Source organism: Epinephelus lanceolatus, chromosome 3 (assembly GCF_041903045.1).
Source record: "Epinephelus lanceolatus isolate andai-2023 chromosome 3, ASM4190304v1, whole genome shotgun sequence".
Taxonomy (NCBI): domain Eukaryota; kingdom Metazoa; phylum Chordata; class Actinopteri; order Perciformes; family Serranidae; genus Epinephelus; species Epinephelus lanceolatus.
The window spans coordinates 22,144,692-22,165,916 of record NC_135736.1 but is presented as its reverse complement, the minus strand read 5'-3'; the positions used below and the strand labels follow the sequence as shown (position 1 = coordinate 22,165,916).

The window sequence follows — 21,225 nt, the reverse complement described above, 5'->3', positions numbered from 1 at the left end:
CCACATCAAAGAACTAGTGGCGACGAAGGCTGACTGTTGCGTCGCCTCACGCCACCTGTGTCTCGGCCATCAAAGTTGCACCTGAACACACTGCAGTGACTACAGCCAATGAAATAACTCTCCATACCAGCCAGAGGCAGTAGTCTGTGTTTGTCATTCAAAAAAGGCAATTAAAAGACTGACAGGATGGATTCAAGACAGCAGTTCACCAGTTTGCACATTAACAACACAACCCCATGTCGAAAGTACAAATGATATTTACTGTGCACTACACAAACATCTACAAACTGTTTCTGCTAAGCAGCTCAATGGCTAAAAATAAAATCTTATTTCATGTAAAAAGTTTGTTTCGATCTCACACCCTCTTGACTTGAGCTGTTTGTTTGCTTTCCTCACTTCTGTTTCTCGTCTCGTGCGCGCAGTTGAACTGCCAATCAGAGCGATTTTTCTTACCGACAGGCTCTGATGCCGATTCAACCTGCTGAATTGGCCAAAAAACAAGTGACAATGGCCGACTTGTCCCAAAAGTGTGGAACACACCGCTGAAACTAGGGCTACAGACGGCCCGACATTGACCAAAGGTCGAGCATCAGCTAGGTGTGTCAGGGCCTTTAGTGTTGCTGCAGGGGTTCCCAGCCTTTTTGGCTCGTGACCCCTCCAAATAACCCTTCATCAACGGTTGTATATGTTGACTGATTGTGACCAGTTCAGTTATTTAAAAAAAAAATAAAGTTATCCCATAAATCACAAGAACAAAATTGCAAAGATTAGAGGAAAGTAATAAAAAAAAAAAAAATAATTGAAATAATTTTGTGTCACAAAATTATGTGGTTTTGTTATCGTGTTAATCATCTTGCAACTCCACAGATTTATCTTTTGGCCCATTTTGGGGGTCCAGGTTGGGATTCACTGCTCCAGACTATTATGCTTTCGTTGCATCCCCGATATATTTAAAAAAACAGAACATAATCCATTAAATGCATTTTTGAATATGATGTCAATTTTGGCACATACACACTCATTGAATATACGCGAATATTTACAGTAGAGGTGCATAAATTGCTGCAGGGTGAGGAAATTGCTGGCTGGCAGTGAGGAAAAATTGAGGTCAGCGCAAAAACCAGCAGTGAAGAAGCCTGGGAAGCCAGGAACTCTGTGAGGATCTTAGAGGTGGAGTCAGATTTTGTTATCATTCATGAAGGAGTCCCCAGAATCACAGTGTTGCTGTTTCAAGCAGAACTGTGGCACCAATCCTTTGTCTACTGTAAGTAGTCTAGCAGGTGGAGATTTTAGGTTTCCAGAAACGTGCCTTAGTCTCTCCATGGCCCTGCAGTACAATGACTTTTCCAGACATTCCCAGAGGGGAACAAAAAACTAACATTGCAGTGTGTGTGTGTGTGTGTGTGTGTGTGTGTGCTAAAAAAAGATTTCGTCAGTTCAAGGCAAATTGCTGTAACAGCCCTCATCTCTGTCTTTGCCCATTTCTCCCTTTTTAGTGTTCAGTTCAGACATCTTCTCTCACGTCTTCTTCCTTTTCTGTCTCTCCAGCCTCTTTTTTTTGTTCCAAATTTACCCCCCCTCACTTCTCCTTCTGTCTGCCCCCATCACCCCTACTGTCTTTTACACTTCAAAGCTTTTAGAGGGTGTGTGATCTGCGTGGTGGGTCTCTAGCGCACACAGCTCCCAAACTGCATTGCTTCCGTTTACTCCATGGAGGTGTGCGTGTTTGATGGTGTGCAAATGTGTTTTTCATGGTATCCATCAAACACCCATTTAACAGCCACTATTTTTTGTCCTCAAATAGCTGGAGAGAGGAACACAATTTGTGTATTTGTGTGCATCTGTCTATACAGGAAAACTAAATCATGTGGTCTGTCTTTGTATCTGGTTTCTGCTTATATCAGCTAATTTGCTTCCTGTATATTCAACCCACTTCCTAAATTGTCCCCTTCTGTGTGATAAGGACTGAATGAATCAAAATCAGGTTGACAGAAAAAAATCACAACATGAACTTTATTATGAAATCATACATTTCTTTTTCTCAATTTTCCCTTTTCTCTCCAGTCCATTTTGCTGCTTGGCGCTGTGGCGTTGCTGTGTTTGGGCCTGGACCTCCTCTTCCTCCTCTTCTACTCATTCTGGCTCTGCTGCCGGCGACGCAAGAGTGACGATTCCTCGCACTCCCATACGCACTCTCAGCAGCCCAGCGCTGACTGCTGCTGCACCGCCTGGTGCGTCATCATCGCCACGCTGGTCTGCAGGTGAGAGGTTATCCATATAAGAGTAACATGTCTGTACATTTATAATAAAGTCACATGTATTTGAAGGTGTCCTCCTGCAACTGCTGCAAGTGTAGGATCTGTTTTATTAAAAAGGGTTGAGTAAATTCTCCCTGAGTAAAGGAATTGCCCTGTAGCCACACGAGGAGTTTATAACTTTTCTCTCAACATTGATACAGGATGATTGGCGCCTGATTTGTTGGCTCTGTATAATACAGGGTATTACTGCACTGTAAAATCTGACAAATTGATTTCATCCAAAAATCTAGGAAACTGATTTTCTTGAAAAAGCTAAGTAAATTAACTATTAGTCTTAACTTATGTTTCATATTTAAATGTTAAGTTTACTTCAAATTTAGTTGTATTTGCTTACTTTTGTTACTGCAACTTATAAATGACAAGTGAAATTAGATTATTCTTTCAAAGTGTGTATAGTTGTTTAGACCATATAACTAAAACTGCGCAAGAGAGCCTCTATGTTTGTTCATGTAGTTACCCAATTAACAGTATGTGCTCCCAGGGCAATGTCACTTTCCTTTTATTAATAGTTATGTTTCCTTTCACCTGTTTTTATGCAATTTTAAAATGTGCACATAAAAAACTGTAAGGAAATGCCAGAGAAAAGGCAATTTCACAAAAAAAGCTTTTTACAATGCTAATGGGAACAATCTTTTCATGTTGAAGCATTCATGTCACCATTACGCTTCCACTCCACCAGCCGGAAAGGTAGAAAATAGAGGGGTGTGAGGGATCCAATATCTGCAGTCACCACTGTCCCTATCACCCTAGCAGCTGATTAACAGACTTCATTGTAAATATAGATGGTAACAAACAAATACAGGCCGTGCTGGCTTGGAAATAAAATGTTATATCAGTTACTGGAGCTCACTTATTTGTACAATCCTGTAATGTTTTATTTTGCAGAAATTTCAAACACTTGCTTAAAACTTACTCAACATTTTAATATATACAAAACTAGTCTGCCTGACGTATAGTAAACTGTGTTTTGCAGTTGTGTGGAATTACTAATTTTTAGTTCAGTAAAAGAGGGATGTGCTTATGTGTGAGTTTTGGGGAAAATAAGGGATACTGAACAGAAGGGAGGGTAGTCTGAGGAAACCCTTTAAAGACTGTTTGATAATGTCAAAAATGTACTTCTATCCAGCAGAAAACAGGGCTGCTTTTCTCTCTTTTTGCAAAGCCAACATTTTGAAGATACAAGGTTTTCACTGGGCAGCAGCCATATGCACTGCACATACTGTAATGACTGTAAATCTACCTACATTGCACCAATCAAGTCCACTCAGTCTTGTTTAGCAAGAGAGCCCATGTGGCGCGACTGGGAGCCAGCCAAGTGGTTACACTCCACTGTTAGTGTTTATCTGACTCTGAGGGCTGTGTACACTCAGAGATCTTTCACCCAATCGACCCGGTAACAAGCCGGAGTGTATTTTGACCACAAATACTGGGCTGCGTGGACTCTGCTCTTCATCACCCACACAAACATAAAAACCATTCCTCTTTCATTTACTCCCTCATCACTTCTCTATTTTCCCTCTCCAGACATTTTCACCCTCTCTTCCCCTTTTTCTTCATCTCTGTTAGTCTCCCTCCGTTATTTATTATTTCTCTCTGATCGGCCTTCTCCCTGGCCTAGAAAGGTTGCCATGGAGACAGAAGCAGATTTGATGCAGAGACGAGAAATGAATTATACAGTCAGGGGGAGCTATGTCTGTGTGTGTGTGTGTTCGCGTGACTCAGTGCTGAAGCCTGTTTTTTGCAGCTTTTAATATTTTATGATTAGCTATAATATTTCGTATTGAATATTTGATATGGATCTGCACGTGTGTGTGTGAGAGAGACAGAGAGAGAGAGTGTATGTGTGTGTGTGCTTGCGGGTGTGCTCATTTGATTCTTTGTCCACAATTTAATATGACATCATACTTTATTTTTGGCACCACACCAACCACATGTGGACTTCCTCCATTTGTGTGCAGGTGCAGTGTGTTTAGACAGAAGCTGTATCTTACTGGGTTGTTTACTGTTGTGTTACACATGTGCAGTATGTGTGCTGAAAAAAGGATTTTCAATTAATGGATTAGTTCATCAATGGAAAATTAATCAAAAGTTTTAATTATTAATATTAATAAAAAAAATCCCAGTTCCAGTTTCTCAGGAATAAATTGAACATATTTGGGTTTTAGATTGTTGTCACCTTTTATAGGCAGTTTTGTGACTTGTCATGTTACAGCACTATGTGAAAGAACTTACACGGGTACTCTGAAGTAACTTGGAATAGCTATCAGTATCTACTGCAGGAAACAAAAGCACTGCCATTCTTCTGTTTTGGCTGTGCAGTAGTTGATGCGCTTCCTGTGTGCTGTAAATCCACCCTTCATTTTCATAGTAGATCCTATCCGGTGGCAGACAAAATTGCACAGTGAAAGTGAGGCTTATAAGGAACCCAAGGAACCCACCATCTAAATGCAGATGGTGTCATTATTCTACAGCCATTACATTGTACAGTCAACATTTACTTCATAATGTTACATTAAAGGAAAAAACTTTACTATTTCTGCTTTAAAAAATGATAGAGATTACATACTAATGAAACCAATTAGGGATACATCAATTCAACTTTTTGTCTCCCAGTACTTATTCTGATACCTCAACCAGTGTTCATTTTCCCCCAAATTTAAAAACTGTATGTCACACTGCTCATTGTAGCTTATTGTAATCATTGTTAAGTGAGGTGACTACAATGAAAAAGAGAGTATTGGAAGTTATAATTTTCAAGATTTTGGTCCTGGTTGATTTGTGAACACCCATGGTTACTGGTGGTGCAGGTAGGGAATTTAAATCCGGCATGGGAACTGTGAACATCGCCAGTAATGATCAAGGCTACTAAACAGAGATGTTATCACAGAATGTAAATGCATTCATTAACTGTGAATAAATGTCAGCCATACTTAGTATTGACAACAGTGTTTGATATCGTAAAAACATAAAGGATTTTAACTTTGATGTGGATAGGCTATGAAATGACTGATACCTGACGTGCTAGTTAAAGTCAGTATGGGCCCCAATTCAGAACAGATTGGTGCATCCCTAAAGATAATCATTAGTATGCCACCCTCGTCTAACTGCTGATAACATTTTGTCACTTGTGTGTAGTCAGTAGTGAGGTTAAGTGTTAGTTAGTTAGTTTGTGTACTCTGAATGCGCTGAAGTACTGAGTAGGAAATAAAACATGTCATTTAGCTCTACCACTAATTGGATGCTTTTATTTTGGATTCAGATGAATCAATGTGGTGTGGACTTGAACTCACCATGGACCCAATTCTGACTGAATACAACATTTACTCTCTCGACTACTGAGCTCCAGCTGAGTGCATTTTAGTGTGCTCATTTAGGTAGAGCAAAGCATTTTTAGCATTGCGATGTCAGTCTGTTTCACCTGAAAATGGACTGAAGTAGAGACTCAAGCGGCGCTCAGTCTTCTTTAGTTAGCATCATTCAGAACAGGTTGCTGCTTCTCAAAGGAAAAATGATGTTGTAGTGATCTATGTGTGTTTTTCTATGTGGGAGCTGTTTTTAATCAGTGCTAAGCTGGACAATGTGTGCTGTCAGTCATTTGACTTATGAACCTTTGCCTTACTGCCCCCCGTCCCTTTCATATCTCATATCCTAAGCTGTTGGTTAATAAAGTCATGAAATCCCCCTGATAGGAGCAGCAGGTATTAAACCAGTGAGATGAAACTCATAGAGAGAGGAGGACAGAAAGGAGGGATGATGTGAAGTAGGGAGAGAAAGCTGTGGCAGGCAAGAAGAAAGAAGAGGATGAGCCAACAGGAGTGGAGGGAGATGATTTACTATTAAAACTGAGATGACATGGAGGATGGAGTAAGATGGTGGGAGGCAGGGATGGATGAGGAATGGACAGAAAACAAAGAAGATATTTATATTCCAGCACATTAGTATGCCTCCACGCCTTTATTCATCTTTATTCTGTCCTCTTGTCAAGTCCATTTCCCTCTGTATTTGTTGTTTTATGTCACATGTACACATAAAGTCCGTCGTAAAGCTCCGAAACACATCCACACACACCTAAACAATGGCGTGTGTGTGTGTAAACCAGCTGTAACGCGGGGCTACTCAAGATCTAATGGGCTAGAATGAATTGCCTTAACAATGGCCATAAATATCCCTCTACAAATCTGTCTGTTGTTAGTGTGCAGACAGAGACATCATCAATACAAAGAGTGCAGTCATACACACACATGCGCACATGCACTCATACAGTACACAAAGACAGAAGAGGGGGCTACAAGAGCTTTGCAGGGTGAGTGAGAAAATAGGAGCATGGTGAGGAGGGGCTGAGTGGGGAGGGAGGCTTAGATGTGAAGAAATAGAGAGTGTAAAGAAGATTGTATTGGGGGTGATGGTGGTGGTGCTGGTGGTGTTGGGTGGGCAAGGGGTTGGTTGTGGTGTGAACATGGTTAAGGAGTACAAGAGTTTGGAAGAAAGGGTGTTGAGGCCCCGAACCTCAGATATTGTAGCATGTGTCATGTGTGAATGTGGATGCAAAGCTGCAGAAGGATCATATTATGTGCGGTCTGGTGACCCAATTATTGTGTAGACTCTGAGTGTGTGTGTGTGTGTGTGTGTGTGTGTGTGTGTGTGTGTGAATCATTCCTGGTAGTCCTGTGCCTGCTGGAGGCCGGAGGGTGACACCAAAGCAAGGACCTCAGCACCGCCTGTTACTGGTTAAAAGGGGAACTGCACTTAATAACTTAAGGGGGAACACCACCTAAATTAAGAATTCTGATTGGCTTAGAAAAGGTGAAATGAGTATGAAATAAAATAGAAAAGTGAAATAAATATTTGTGAACATGAGGTACTCTCTCTCAAAGCCTGAAACCAGAGAAGTAAGTCTCAAACTTGTGATGTCATAGGGTATAAGGGCCAATCCCAATTCTCTTCCCTTAACCTTACCCCTTGGTTTCAAGTGCACTCGCCAGATAGATTCCCCTCAATGATGAAGGGGTAGTGTTGAGGGTTAGGGAATTAAACCTACAAATTGGGATGCCACTTCATGCAAATTAGCGTAACAGACATGTTCACCTACGTCACATGTATTGTCGATGTAGGCTTCTTACACAGAGAACTCTGTAGATATTCATGTCATCGTGAATTAGCGACTTTCAAGCATTCATATTCTAACTCAGCGCTTACAGATAACAATGCATTATGCAGAAACATAACACATTCCAACATAATTTGGAATTTTTGCATGCTTATTTGCGAAAATAGTACTTACAAATGTGCGATGGCTTTCTCATGGAGGCTGCCATCTTCCTGGAAAACTTGCCTGGCTGGATAGTTTTGCAATGCATCCTGGGAAATTCAGTCTTCCCCTCAGTTGAGATGGGTTCATAAGTATGCATCGCACGGTCCTTCAAATTAGGTGGGGGTTTTAAGGGCTGAAAAGCACTTCCCTAAAGTTTGCAACACCCTAGTCCTTCGCGGGAATGTGCAAAAACAAGGGCTAGGGCCAGTTTTGAGGGGAAGTGTGAGTATTGAGACGGACCCTTTAAGTCTTACCTTTATATCCTCCTGGAATTTTACCAGGGTATACGGTACATGATGGTATCAATGTGTGGTGCTACTCCCCCCACCCTCGCGTTGCAGAGGCTTACTTTATGCAAGCTCTCTTACTATTTTCAGTCTAATAAATACACAACACACTCACAAAATTTCAAGAAAGATAATATTCTTACATCTATTTTGCTTTTAAAACAGAGCAATACATCCATGCACCTTCTGAATTCAAGTTTCTCTCTTTCACCAAACTACTCCAAGTTTAATTGCCTCGTAACTCACAGGAAAAACACACTTTATTCAAACTCGGCAGAAACAGTGTAAAGCTCACAAAAACTGTCTTGGTTAGTCTTATTCGCAGTTTAGTTAGTTAGTTCATCGTTCCAACAATCACAAACTCTGGTTTGGGTGAAGTAGATCTGAAAATAAGAACATGGTGCGGGTCGGTGTTGTCTGGCTGTTAACAGTCTTTTAACCTTCTTGTCAGCTCAGCTGCCTGTTGCACCAGCCTGACCCCCTGTGTTGTGTGATGTGCACTACCTGCAAAACATCCTCATTACAGCCTCTCCAGTTTGAAGTTAATAGTAAGATGAGGGTCTGTATTTTTGAAGGTAGTGAAAATCATACCATTGGGGTTTCTTAATACCCTGGTATACCAAAATACAGTAACAACACCCAAGCCTAATCTGCAGCTGCTCCATAGACAATGAATGGGAGCCTAATTTTGTAGATGCACAGAATGTTTGTTTTCTTTTTCAAACCTGAATAGTCTTAATCTACTGTAATGTTCTCAGATCTGAAACAGAACATGTCCCCATATACGCAGAACATTCCCCTGGCTTTTACCATTTATTGTCTGTGGAGCAGCTCCAGACTTACTGTCTACCCTATGACATCACAAATTTGTGTTTTAGCATTCTAGGTTTTGTATTTGTGAGAGAGTTGTTCATTTTTACCAATATTTATAGACTGTCTGACTGTCTTAGACCACAGGAACGACATGTAGTAATTTTGAAAAAGGGCGTAGTTCCCCTTTAACTGTCTTTGCTGCTGCTTTGTTGTGTGTGTGCTTGTGTGTGTATCACTGTGAGAAAAGGAAAAAAAAAAATATTATTGGACTCATTCATCCATATTGATGACTTTGATGCCATCCGATGGCTGAATTAGTCATTGTGTTAACACTTGGCACTTTCTGTTTTCTGCCCCCCAGCGCTGGCATTGCTGTAGGATTCTATGGAAATGGGGAGTCGAGTGATGGAGCCAATCGTTTGGCATACTCCCTCCGTCATGCCAACCGCACTGTATCTGGGGTGGAGAAACTGGTGAGTTACCTGTTGTGTCCTTAAACTTTTCTTTTACAATACAATAAAAAAAAAAGTGATTTGTGGCACTTTCAAGGTTAATTCTCTTTCCTGTGAACATCCAGGTGTCAGAAAGTGCCCTAGCCTTAAACCAGACAGTGGAGGAGAGCTTGGTCCAGTTGGAGACAGCTTTCCAGGAGCAGACAGACTATGTGTCCATCGTCCAAAAGCTGCAGGGACAGCTGGACGAGCTGGTAAGGCTGATGGTGGATGTTCCCTTCTGGTCCAATACTGACATTTCCCTGGAGGACTTGGCCCGCAAGACGGAGGCTTTCGATTTTTACAGGTCGGTTCTAACAAGTAATGTTATGTGTTTTGTAATGCAAAAGTATTTGCTTGTTTAAGCTAAGCTGTTTGGAGGGAATTCAACCAACTTATAATATGATGTTTTTACAGTACACTACATACAGTATTATGCAAGAGTTTTGGTAGATAATCCTTTCAGAATAGCTGGAGGGTGTAAGTTAAAATCATTAAAATGAATCACTCTGACCCGAACATTAAGGTGTTGACCAATCATGGCATCAATGCTGAAACACTAGAAAGCCCAGATAATAAACTAATCGCCACTTTTCCTTGATAACCTTTTGATTCTGAGTCTAAAACCTTCAACAAAAACTAGCTAGTGATCCGACTGTGACCCTGGTATATGGGAAATGTCCTACATGGTGTATGTTAAAGGAACACTTCACCCACAAATTGATCATTTATATATATCACTTACTCACCCCATGTTACCTTATATTAGTGAAGAAAGTGAAGAAAGCCTTGTTTTTCTGGCATGCCTAGAGGGGGCCGTGTTTAACAACAGCAAAACTAAATCACAACATCTGTTTACAAACTCTCACACAACTCGTACAGTATAATCCAAATCTCATTTATCCAGTCGTGTGCTCAGTACTTTCCAAACACATGCATTTTTGCCAAAACCTTGTTGCTGTTTGTAACACTTAGGCATATCAGTAGCGCGTCCGGGCAAGCGAGTAAGTTTGAGCTCTGCCTGTACATTCCATTGACCATTCCATTGAGTTCAAACACACATGCTTGCCCAGGCGCGCTACTTGTTCATGCCTGAGACTCCTTATGGGTAAGTGTTTTAAATAGTAAGGTTTAAACAACAAAAAACATGTGTTTTGGAAGTACTGAGCATACAACTGGATAAATGAGACGTGGATTATACTGCACGAGTTGTGTGAGAGCTTAAAAACAGATGTTTTGATATAGTTTTGCTGTTGAAATTTCTCCATTTTTGGATTCTTTGTTCACTGTGGTGGCATGTAGGAAAAACATTTTCTCCACAAATTCAATGTAGTGCAGGATGATGATTGATATACAAATTCTAATTTTGTGGGTGACGTATTCCTTAAAAGGATTTATTAGCTCAGTCCCAAAAGACTACCACTGTCTGCGCTGTGGCTGATGTGTTTTGTTTCTGTGTAGCTAGCATGTTGAAAGTGTTGTCATGGCATATCCTCTGTTAGTATTATACACTGTGGTAAATCTGTTTACAGGTGGTTGGGGTATCTTGGCCTGCTGCTGTTTGATGTACTTATTTGTCTCCTGGTGCTCTTCGGCCTTATACGCAACTCAAGAGGCACTCTGATTGGGTGAGTTACCTACATCATACCCCAAAAGTTGCTCCTATTGGACAATGCGAATCCCTTTCTACACTGTGAATCTGTGTGTGTTATAACTGTGTAACACATGTCACGTTGGTAAGCTGAATCTTGACTTAAAAAATATGTATTTTCGTGTCCTTCAGAGTGTGTCTGCTGGGGGTTTTGACTCTGATAATCAGCTGGGGGTCTCTCGGCCTGGAACTGGCTGTCGCTGCTGTAAGTGTAACCATGGCAACATTGCCGAGCTCTCTGGCTCTGCAATGATGTAATCTTTTTCCCACTGCTTGAGCGAGTATGTTCAGTGTGGATGGTACTGTAGCCTGATGTGCCATGTGTGCTTACCCTCTTACAGTCAGCCAGCGACTTCTGCGTTTCCCCGGATACCTACATTACCAGGGTAACCAAGGAAAATGCTGTCATCAACCAAGGTATGCAGAGAAAAGAACACAGAGCCAGTAAACTGGTAGCAGTAAGGGTTTTATGCCAAGACACAGCGTTTCCAAACCTTTTAGGCCTGTGAATTAAAAATACAGACCTGTCATATGTTAAATATATCCAATTGATATTGGCAGTTCAACCAAAGGCACATTTTACTTATCAGTTGTTTTATTTAGATAATTTTGATTGATTTTCTTAAGAAAAAGCTCAAAGCTTCTGTGTACCATTCCCATTTCACAACTGCACATACTTATGAACACTGGGAATGATTTAAGTTCTCCACTGCTTTGGAAAGATGACACATTTCATAATGTATGATTAGAAGTAATAATAATAATGATGTGTGTTATTTATAGAGTGCTTCTTAGGGTACTCAGAGACACTCTACATAGGTGTTATTCAATACGATGCTGGAACATAATGGAGGAAGGAATAGTCGATTGGTCAACCATCAATTGACTGCTCACAGGCAGATACTGTAGTTTGACAAATAAGCAGAAGCATTTTGAATTGACTTCAGCTTTCACACTGACGGTTGAATCTCACCCTGACAAGTTGCTTCTATTTTAAGACACAAGTGTGTGTGTTTATGTGTGTATCCAAGGGGGTTGTGTTTGACTGACACTCTGGTATCTAAAAGCTCTTACTCTCTCTCTGCTGACTGCAATGCATCAGCAATCCTGCATCGCTCTCTTCCTCCCGCCTGTCCCAAATGTGAAAAAAAAAGCATATTCAGAGCACATTTTGGCTTTTTCGCTTAGGATCATTATCTGATTTGTTCTCTCTCTTCATCCTTTTATATCCCTCTTTACTTCTCAATTGCTCCCTTTCTTCCTCTCCCTCCCTCACTTCCCTCTTTGCACTCATCTAATGAGTTCTGTTGTCTGTCAGTTGTTTCCGCTCTGTAGAGCACAGATGTTGCCTCTGTAACACACACATATAATACGCAGACACACAAACACACACACAGCATTATGCCCGAGTAATACTGCTAACAAGCATCCATAGAGATTCTGGTTTCAGAAAGTCTTGGTACATACAGTGATAGTGTTTGCCTTTTGTTCATTAAACTGTAAGTTTTACAGGGTTCCTGCAGATCCTTAAAAAGTCTTAAAAGGCACTGAATTCATTAATATAAAAACTAGGCCTTAACTGGTATTAAAAAGACTCAAGGCAATCTTTCAAAGTACTTAAAATGCTAAGATATGGGAAGTTGGATTTATTTAAATTGTTTTTTTTTCCTGACATTGCATTGTAAAATCTTAAAATAAATGGTAACATCTATTTTTCTTAAATAATTTACTAAATGCCTCTCACATTAACACCACACAGATTAGGATAGTGGAGCCAACAACACTTGTATTTTATTGGTTGAGATGCTCAGAGCAGAGGATTCACTCTGTCTGCTACAGTAGCTAGCTGTTACCTTACTCCGGACGACACAGGGAGGTGCAAATTCAACAAAAATTGGCTATTTAACTAAACAGTAAACAGTTACAGTAAACACTATATGCAAAAATTTTCCCAACCCTACATAACTGATGTGGTTTATGTTTTTTGTTCTTCAGTTCTGGTTATTGTAAAACTGTATTTCAATTTCAAGTGGCACTAAAAACGTCTGAAGTCTAACTTGCCTCAAGTTGTAGGAAATTTAATTTTAAGTGTCTGTATTATCTTTTTATAAATGTGTATGTATTGGTTCATTCCCAGATATCCTGCAGTATTACCTGAGGTGCAACTCTGGACAAATTAACCCCTTCCAGCAGGTAACTCCACCCTCTTGTCTTTTGAATTTTAGATTTTTATAGAATGCATTCTGTTTGCTTCTTTTATTTCAGGCGATTCACCTGCTTAAACCTGTAAAACAACCAAAAGATGCATTTGTTTGTGTCTCTCTGTATGTTTTTTAGAGGCTGTCAGGGAGTCACAAAGCATTGGTGGAGATGCAGGATGATGTGGCAGAGCTACTGAGATCAGCAACACGTGATTATGCCAACACCAAGGTGTGTGTGCGCTTGTGTGTGCAATGATCTGTAGGTCTTTATTTTCACGGATGAGTGGATTTGCGTTAGTGGGAACGTGTCATGAAAGTGGCAGTTACAAAAGCACCACAGGTTTATGTGGTGTGTGAGGATTCACATGAAGGCGGATATCTATATTTGAATGTGCATGTGTAAACCTTACTTCTTGTGTCCAGGGGAGTCTCGACCAAATCCAGTTTGTGTTGAATTCCACTGAGGTTGGTCTTCACCAGCTGACTGCTCTGGTCGACTGTCGCAGCCTACACATGGTGAGTCAGTGTGTGTGTTGTGTTAGAGGAGAGAACTCAAAATCCACACTTTCTTAACAACTGACTCCTCTTCCTCTCTGTGTAGGACTACGTTCAGGCATTGACTGGGCTGTGTTATGACGGGGTGGAGGGTCTCATCTACCTGGTTCTTTTCTCTTTTGTCACTGCTCTGATGTTCTCCTCCATTGTGTGCAGTGTGCCACACACCTGGCCTGGCAAGAGGTAACACACACACATACAGTCTCTCTCACCAACACACACAAGACATGCACAAGCATTTGCATCGCTAAATCTCTCCTCAGTTAATCTGTACACTAACAGCTAACACGTTACTAGCTCTAACCTCTCTTAATTGTTGAGCTAAACTCATCTTATGACCTGAAAACAGTGGAAAGACCCATAAAGAATATATGGTGCCCATGCATGTCATTCTTTAAGTGTTTTTGCCTCCTGAGCTGTTTTATCCTTCCGTACGTCTTCCTGCCTGTCTTTGCATCCATCCAGTTTTCTCTGCAAGTTTTGTTTATTTTATTGTTTGCCGTTAGCACCGCCAGTCTGGCTGATTGTTTGTTTCCATGTTTGTACTTATCTCTCATTTTCTTTTCTCCGCTGTGGACTTGGAGCACCAGTGTTGTGTTAGATTGTGTATCACCACGTTATTTTTTTTTTTTTTTTTTTGTCCGTGCCCCACTTCCTCCTTCTGTTCCGTCCCTTCCTCCTCTTTCCCTGTCCTGATTTGGAAATGCTTTGGGCTTCAGCGAATGATGGTGGATATCGAGGAAATTAAACGACCCTATGGTCCGATAAAACAGCCTGTTTAAATAGCATTCAAGCAAACAATTATTTGGTAAAAATCAGTGCAAAAAGCTCTAGACTATTTCATGCGGTGATGGGTTTCACTCTGGTGAACGGTTTGAAGTATGAAACACCGCTGTGCCACAGTAGTGGTGTTTTACGCTTGTTTGTTGGGTGTGAATTACCAGCAATGCTAATGCATGGCCCAGCAGGTATAGAACAATAATCCCTAATGTCCCCGAATTCAGCAAGAACAACTGCTCATGGGGTTGGTTGCATATTAGGCTGACTGTGCTGCAACTGCTGAGTCTGTTTGATGGGCTGCACAGCTTAGCTCTTTTTTGGTTGCCTGAGTGAAACACCTCCATCTGGTGGCCAGTCAATGCAGTGACTACTTTTGTGCCCTGCAAAAAATGTTCTTTATACAGCTCCCTCCCTCTTCACTGATGTGACCCTGTTAGTATGTTGACAGCTGATATAGACTTCCCAAAAACAAGAAGGAAGATGAAAAAAATAGTCTTTAACAGACTCTACATATGCACATGTACATGTATTTTGTGGTTGACCCATACATCGTAGAAGCCAGTACATTTCTGTAGCCAGAGATCCAACTTCCAAATCAGCACATATCTTATTTGATACCTCATTCTGTTACGTTGCTGGCCGTTTTACATTTTGACCATTTTATGTCTGAAAATGGTTTGCCCAAACCAGCCATATTATCTCCTTTTTTCCTGACGTTTTTGCTTTAAGTTTCATGGAGCACTTAGTGATGCATGAAGTAATTTGAAGAAAATGGATCTTTGAAATTTGACTCCGCTCAGACACTTTGAAATGGACAGTAACCATCAGGACCGAATCCTCTATGTCAGTAGAGGATGTCTGCATGAAGAAAATGACTGCATGTTTCTACGTATTAAGAGAACTTTGAAAGTATTGAGGAATCTACTATTGTCATACAGTTTAATATTATGTAACCACACACAGCAACAAAAAATAGCTTCATGGGTCCACTCTGGGCTGTGTAGTAACACTAGAGACCTCGCTGTACTTGTAGTGGACCTGTTTGTAGATGAATGCTGCCCATGTTCCTTTTCTTCTTGTTCAGCTGCTTTGGTGCTGAAGGCATGGCCTTACCCAGTCTTTTGTATCAGGGGACTCATAGTACAAGTACACCTTCCCCTCTCCTAACCTCCTCTTCAACCACTTGTTTACACTATGTTGTCTCTCTCGGATCTCCCTCCCCTCTACCTTTTCCCCTCCTATCATCATGCCCTCTCGTGCCCTGCCCTTACCCTGACCAATTGAAGGACGGATGAGGAAGACGGAGAGGACGAGTCGGGTGCCTCACGGGGCGGTGTGCACGATAACCTGTACCGCGTTCACATGCCCAGTCTCTACAGCTGTGGCTCCAGCTACGGTAGCGAAGCTAGCCTGCCCGCTACAGCCCACACTGTCAGCAATGCCCCCGTCACTGAATACATGTGAGTTAGCACCTACCGCTAGCTAGAGGCTAGCAGGATCAATACACTGCCTGCCATAAGTAGCTGATGCTTGCCCCCTCGTGACTCAGACTAGCAGCATAGCAACGCTCACTGCCTGTGATACTGTGAGTTAGAATAGCTAGTTTTTTTTTGCTTTATATGGCTCGCATGTCCCTCGTGACACAGTGTCAGCAGTATTTCACTCAGTAAGTCAAAATCCTTCACTAGCTTTCCCTTTGATGACAGACAAAAAAAACGCTGCTTGCTGTATCAGCCAGCCTGCCTGTTTCAGTCCATAATGTTAGCAAAAACCCTTTTAAAAGAGAATTCACTCGCAGTAGTATAAGTTAATACTTTTACCCTGCTTGCTACATGTTACAGTCTGCCACAGGACTGCTTGCTCTGAATACAACAAAGAAGAGAAATAAGCATATACATCTTTAGTCTGCTACTGCTTGCTACTGTTTTAGCTGTGAGCTAATCAAGTACTATGTACTGTTTGGAAAGAACTGTAACTGCAGCAAGAAATAGACAGTACGTTTATTCTGAAAGTTATGTGGCATTTTGAGTTTTCTGGACCATTAAAGGACCATGTTTTCCATGATTTGGGCCATTAACAAAGCCTGTATGCTTAACAGTACTGATGATTATATTCTACAGGAGACAGCAGGGTTTTAGAGTGATTTATTCCCTAACATGTAGCCAGGTAGTCAGTTTGGTTTCATACCAAAATGGTTTCAGACTCGACGCTTGCCTGAGATAGGTAATCTCCTGCACTGAATGGCATATTTGGTAATATTTGCTTTTAAGCCAAAGTTAAGCTATGATTGCATGATTATACAGTTGTGAGCAGATATTTTTTCTTTGTCGTGCTTGTGGAATCTGACATATAAGAACAAGAGTCAGCTGCCAGACTACCAGCGGCCAAAAGACCATTTTCACTTAATCCTAGGAAATCATTTCAGTATTTGACAGTGGATGTATACTTTGGAAAATGATTTGGCAGTAATATAAACTATACATTTCTAGTTAATAGACCAAAACATAGAAAACCCCTTATTTGTCCTTAAAGTTAAAGATCTCACATTTTATCTTAAACAGAGCTGTAAATACTGAACAATGATTTATACATGTTTTTATATCAAGCTACCTGGGTAAAAATACAGTTTTAGTTTAAAAACTTTGGACTGTGTAAGCTAATTTTGATTTATTTTCCTTGTGGAAACTTTAGTCATATCCTCTAGGTATGTCTTTGCGTTCATACTGTAAGTTGAACTATGTGCCTTTACGTTTTCAGACACTTAAAATACCTACCTGAGGTTTGTAGCTGTGTGACTGTTAACATCAGTGATCAGTTGTGTTGTTAAAATAACAGAAATCAAGAAAATAGCCTTTATTTGGCTTTGAGCTTGCAAGGGACACTTGAAGCTTGATGACCAAATATGTTTAAAAGTCTACTTTTTTGAAAATTCCTTTATAGTTACACACTGCCATAATTTACTTCTATACTTCAGTTAATGCCTAAGACTTGTTTCCTGTGGGCACACACCCTGATAGAAGTACTGTTTTACTGAGCCTGTGTCCCATTGTGAGACTAAATGTTTGTCTTTTGTGCATTGTTAAGAAAGAATGTTAACTATGTTGGACTGTGGCAGAGGTGTTTAACCCCTGGCTATATGGTACCAAGCTTCAGCTTAAGGCCCTGACTTGTAATTATTACTGAGGCCATTTGTCAGAGAGTCATTAAGTCGCAGACCACAAATGGACAACAGATCAACAGCTCAGCAACTGAGCTGAACAGTGGCAGGGTGACCACATGCAGTAACCTCTTATTCTATAATGCAGGAGCCAGAACGCAAACTTTCAGAACCCTCGGTGTGAGAACACCCCCCTGATTGGCAGGGAGTCCCCTCCACCCTCTGTAAGTGCACACTTTCTAGAACACACTCTCCCTCCACTATCTTCCAATACCCACTGTGCAGCTGGGAAATAACCAAAACCGCAGAGCCCACAGAGATGGCATTTTGTAATTTTAGAATGTAACGAAGGAAGCACGGTGTTGACAAATGTACTTGTATCTTACGTCTGATGTTTTTATAGCATGCTAGTGTGGATATTGGAAGGTAGTCCCCTATCCCTACACCACTGCAAGTGTCCTCTGTGCTCAAACTAGACCGTGATCATGGATCGCCTCTATGAAGGTCATTTTGGCAGCCTGGGATAACTGGACGTTTGAAAAGAAGCCTATTGTTAGTAGGATTTGCACCTGCATCAAAAGAGAGGCCTGTCTCTTTTGATATAATTGTTGGGTCATGTTAGACACAAAGTTGTCCTCTATTTCTGATGTAAAAAGTCTGGTTGGTTTCACTGTGGCTGTCAATTCCATGTGAGGAGAATTTGTAGACCATGTAACAACAGATGATCAGCTTTGAGGGATTTTTTAAAATATTTAGAACTGTAATGCATAAACTTTTTTCTTCAAAACCAAAAGACATAATTCTGCCTTTCTTGCAGGTGTCTGAATTGCACCTCTTTTTGTAACTATTTGCCACAAACAGGTTGATTATTCTGGCTTTGACAAGGTGCTGCTGGGCCTGTAGTTGTGGATGTTGTACCATGCAGTATCAACTGTGTACATTTGGGGCTACAATACTGTGGACTGACAAATTTTAACTCACAAATCTAGCAATATGTATTCTCCTAGGATACATTCCTTGCTCCATGTCAACTGGCCGTACTCTGCAGTGAAGATGAAAAATTTTGAGCCCAAACCTCTAAACTTCCTGCTCCCCCCTCCCCCCCCTGTTCCCACAGTGTGTCTATGTGTGCATTTTCTTGTCGAGGTGTATGTGTCCTCTGTTTCTGTGCCCCCTCACCCTTCACCATTAAACAGTAACAGGAGCACACGTCTCCCACCTCCACTGTTGAACCGTAGCGGCCGCCAAAATGGCCACGATTCATCACTCTTAGGCAGGGCTGTCGACCCCCGGGCTGCTGTCCAGAGTGCTCGCCCATCATCAGTGATCTGCAGTGATGTGGAAACCAGAGATCCTCCAACAGTAAAAAGCTAGCTGCTCAACGAGAGACCACTAACTCATACCAGGCTAACCTGCTACATCAGAACTAGAGCACTAACTACAAACCACTGACAAAATGAACCACATCTGCTAATTTACAATAACATCATCCAGACCTAATCAGCTGTTATATGATGAATGACTGTTGTAATCAAACCCCCGGCTGTCCAAATGACTGGTCAAAGTATTTCTGCTGTAACTGTTTGTGTTTGTTTGCCTCACGTCGTCATACCATCTATCTGTCTATCTATCTATCTGTCTATCTATCTATCTATCTATCTATCACTTACAACCATTTATATTGCCTGATCCAATGTACATAATTTAACTGTTAATCTGTTTCTACTTTATTCTCCACTGTAAATAAGGCTTAATTGTAATACATGCATGTTTTCCCTTCTTCTCTTGTTGTCTTTATGTGATCTTCCCTCGTGCTTCTAATTGTCTCTTCCTCTCCCGACATATTTCCCTCTGTCACCCACTTCTCTTCACTCCTCCTCCACACCCCCTCTCTCCTGTGTTCTTCGCTGTCCTCCGTCTCTCCAGTACACCTCCAGTATGAGAGCGAAGTACCTAGCCACCAACCGACCGGACCAGAACCGACGCTCCGTTCCCAACGACCAACTGGACCCGGCTAGCCGGCCTCACCCCGCTGCCCGACCACAGTCCTCAGTCCACTAGAGACCAGAACCACACCAGTCCATCCCAGTACTGCCTGAATCCAGTTTTCACAGCCAATAACAACATCTCAGTGTTCACCAGAGCTCAACCAGAGCTGTTTAAAGCACCAACAGGACCCCAGGTTTTTCAAGGTCCACTGAATTTCACCTACACTAACCGGTTCACCAGAAACAACACAGCACGTCACAACTCATCAACCGAGCACCTCAGCAAAGGACTGCACTTTGAAGGTCAACCTCTACTTCTCATCCACAGTCATCCAAAAGCCAAAGCCCATCCCGGTAGATCACGACTTCTGCTCCTCATCTTACTGGACACACACACACCCCAAGCTGCTCGTTTCACCATTGCTGTGATGGAGTAGCCCTCATACCCACAATGCACAGCAACTAAAGCGCCTTGGCTCTGTCTACAGTTTCCTCTTCTGCTTTTCAACCCTCTCTCCCTCCGCTGGTTTCCGTACGCCGCCCTCCAGTGGAGACAGCTCTCACCACTCAATTCCCTGACACTGAAACATTCAGACCACACAGTCACACACAGACAAGTGCACACACACACACACAAACACACACACACACACACACACAAACACAAGCACACACACACACACACACAAGCACACACACACGCTGTACAGACCTGTAAATAGTAAACATGTGCTTTACTCTGATTTCATGAGAAGTAGACTGTTGAATTATTACTGGTAATGTGGTGTGCTGCGTGTTTATCATGGAAATTTTTGCTGTATCTCACATACACACACACACACACACACACACACACACACACACACACACATAAGTAGGCAAACGCATCTGTATAAATACTAAGCCAGTGAATCAGAAAGCCATGTTTAGATAGAAACAGTACCACCACATCCTCTTTAGCTTAACATTGTCGTCTAACTAAGACTTGAATCGTGAGCTCGAAAAGTGTGTCCACATCTCTCTCTCTCTCTCTCGTGTTGGTTTACGTGCACATACAGTACACGTGTCGATTAATGCAGTTTGAACACGAGCCAGGAATCCTGTTGTGGAATAGCTGATTTGAATTTTGGGAATTGGAGCGAGACACAAGGGACATATAGAAGGCTCAACCTGTGCCAAAAAACTCTGAATATGAGGGATGCCTGATTCTGTCCTCCTCTTCTGCTGCCTCCATGTGTCTCAAAAAAGGGAAAAAAAAAACTCACATTGAATGTTTTCCCTGTGACTGTAAACGCAAAGGGATGGAAAAGACACTTGAAAAAGGAAAACAATGGGCAGAAATTGATTAAGACTCACTGAAAACTGCGACTACACATTTGCCAGGTGCTATGGAAGCCAGTCAGAGTCCCAGGAGATGATGAGGACCGAGGGGGGACGGAATTTTTGTTTTTTTTACTTAAATGTTTTGTTTTTATTCAGGGATGTGATCAGGAATATAAAAAGCAGTAAAAATAAAACAGCTGTCCGTTATTACCGAATGGAAGTTGTGTCCCGAATCCTGAAAAGGTAATTTCCCTGATAAATAATGTTACGTAAAAGTGTTACAAAATGAAGGAAAGTGGGTGTTTTTTTTATTTTTAAAGCTTAAATTCAGGATGTGATACTGTGACCAA

At 41.4% G+C, this 21,225-nt stretch overlaps 1 protein-coding gene across 6 annotated transcripts in view; it reads left to right on the top strand.

The window, feature by feature from the left end:
- LOC117255201 (protein tweety homolog 3) overlaps window positions 1-20,874 on the top strand; it is a 28,853-nt gene extending 7,979 nt beyond the window's left edge. For 3 of the 6 annotated variants that reach the window (XM_033623851.2, XM_033623852.2, XM_033623853.2), the window contains exons 3-15: window positions 2,065-2,261; window positions 9,091-9,202; window positions 9,307-9,527; window positions 10,753-10,848; window positions 11,004-11,076; window positions 11,213-11,288; window positions 13,009-13,064; window positions 13,209-13,301; window positions 13,496-13,588; window positions 13,674-13,810; window positions 15,694-15,867; window positions 17,713-17,788; window positions 19,491-20,874. In XM_033623851.2, the coding sequence (XP_033479742.1) occupies window positions 2,065-2,261; window positions 9,091-9,202; window positions 9,307-9,527; window positions 10,753-10,848; window positions 11,004-11,076; window positions 11,213-11,288; window positions 13,009-13,064; window positions 13,209-13,301; window positions 13,496-13,588; window positions 13,674-13,810; window positions 15,694-15,867; window positions 17,713-17,788; window positions 19,491-19,625 (1,539 nt within the window). In that variant the 3' untranslated portion in view covers window positions 19,626-20,874. The remainder of the gene's footprint in view (window positions 1-2,064; window positions 2,262-9,090; window positions 9,203-9,306; window positions 9,528-10,752; window positions 10,849-11,003; window positions 11,077-11,212; window positions 11,289-13,008; window positions 13,065-13,208; window positions 13,302-13,495; window positions 13,589-13,673; window positions 13,811-15,693; window positions 15,868-17,712; window positions 17,789-19,490) is intronic. The other 3 variants (XM_078166138.1, XM_078166139.1, XM_078166140.1) reach the window with 1 other exon arrangement.
- The last annotated feature ends 351 nt before the right edge of the window (window positions 20,875-21,225 follow it).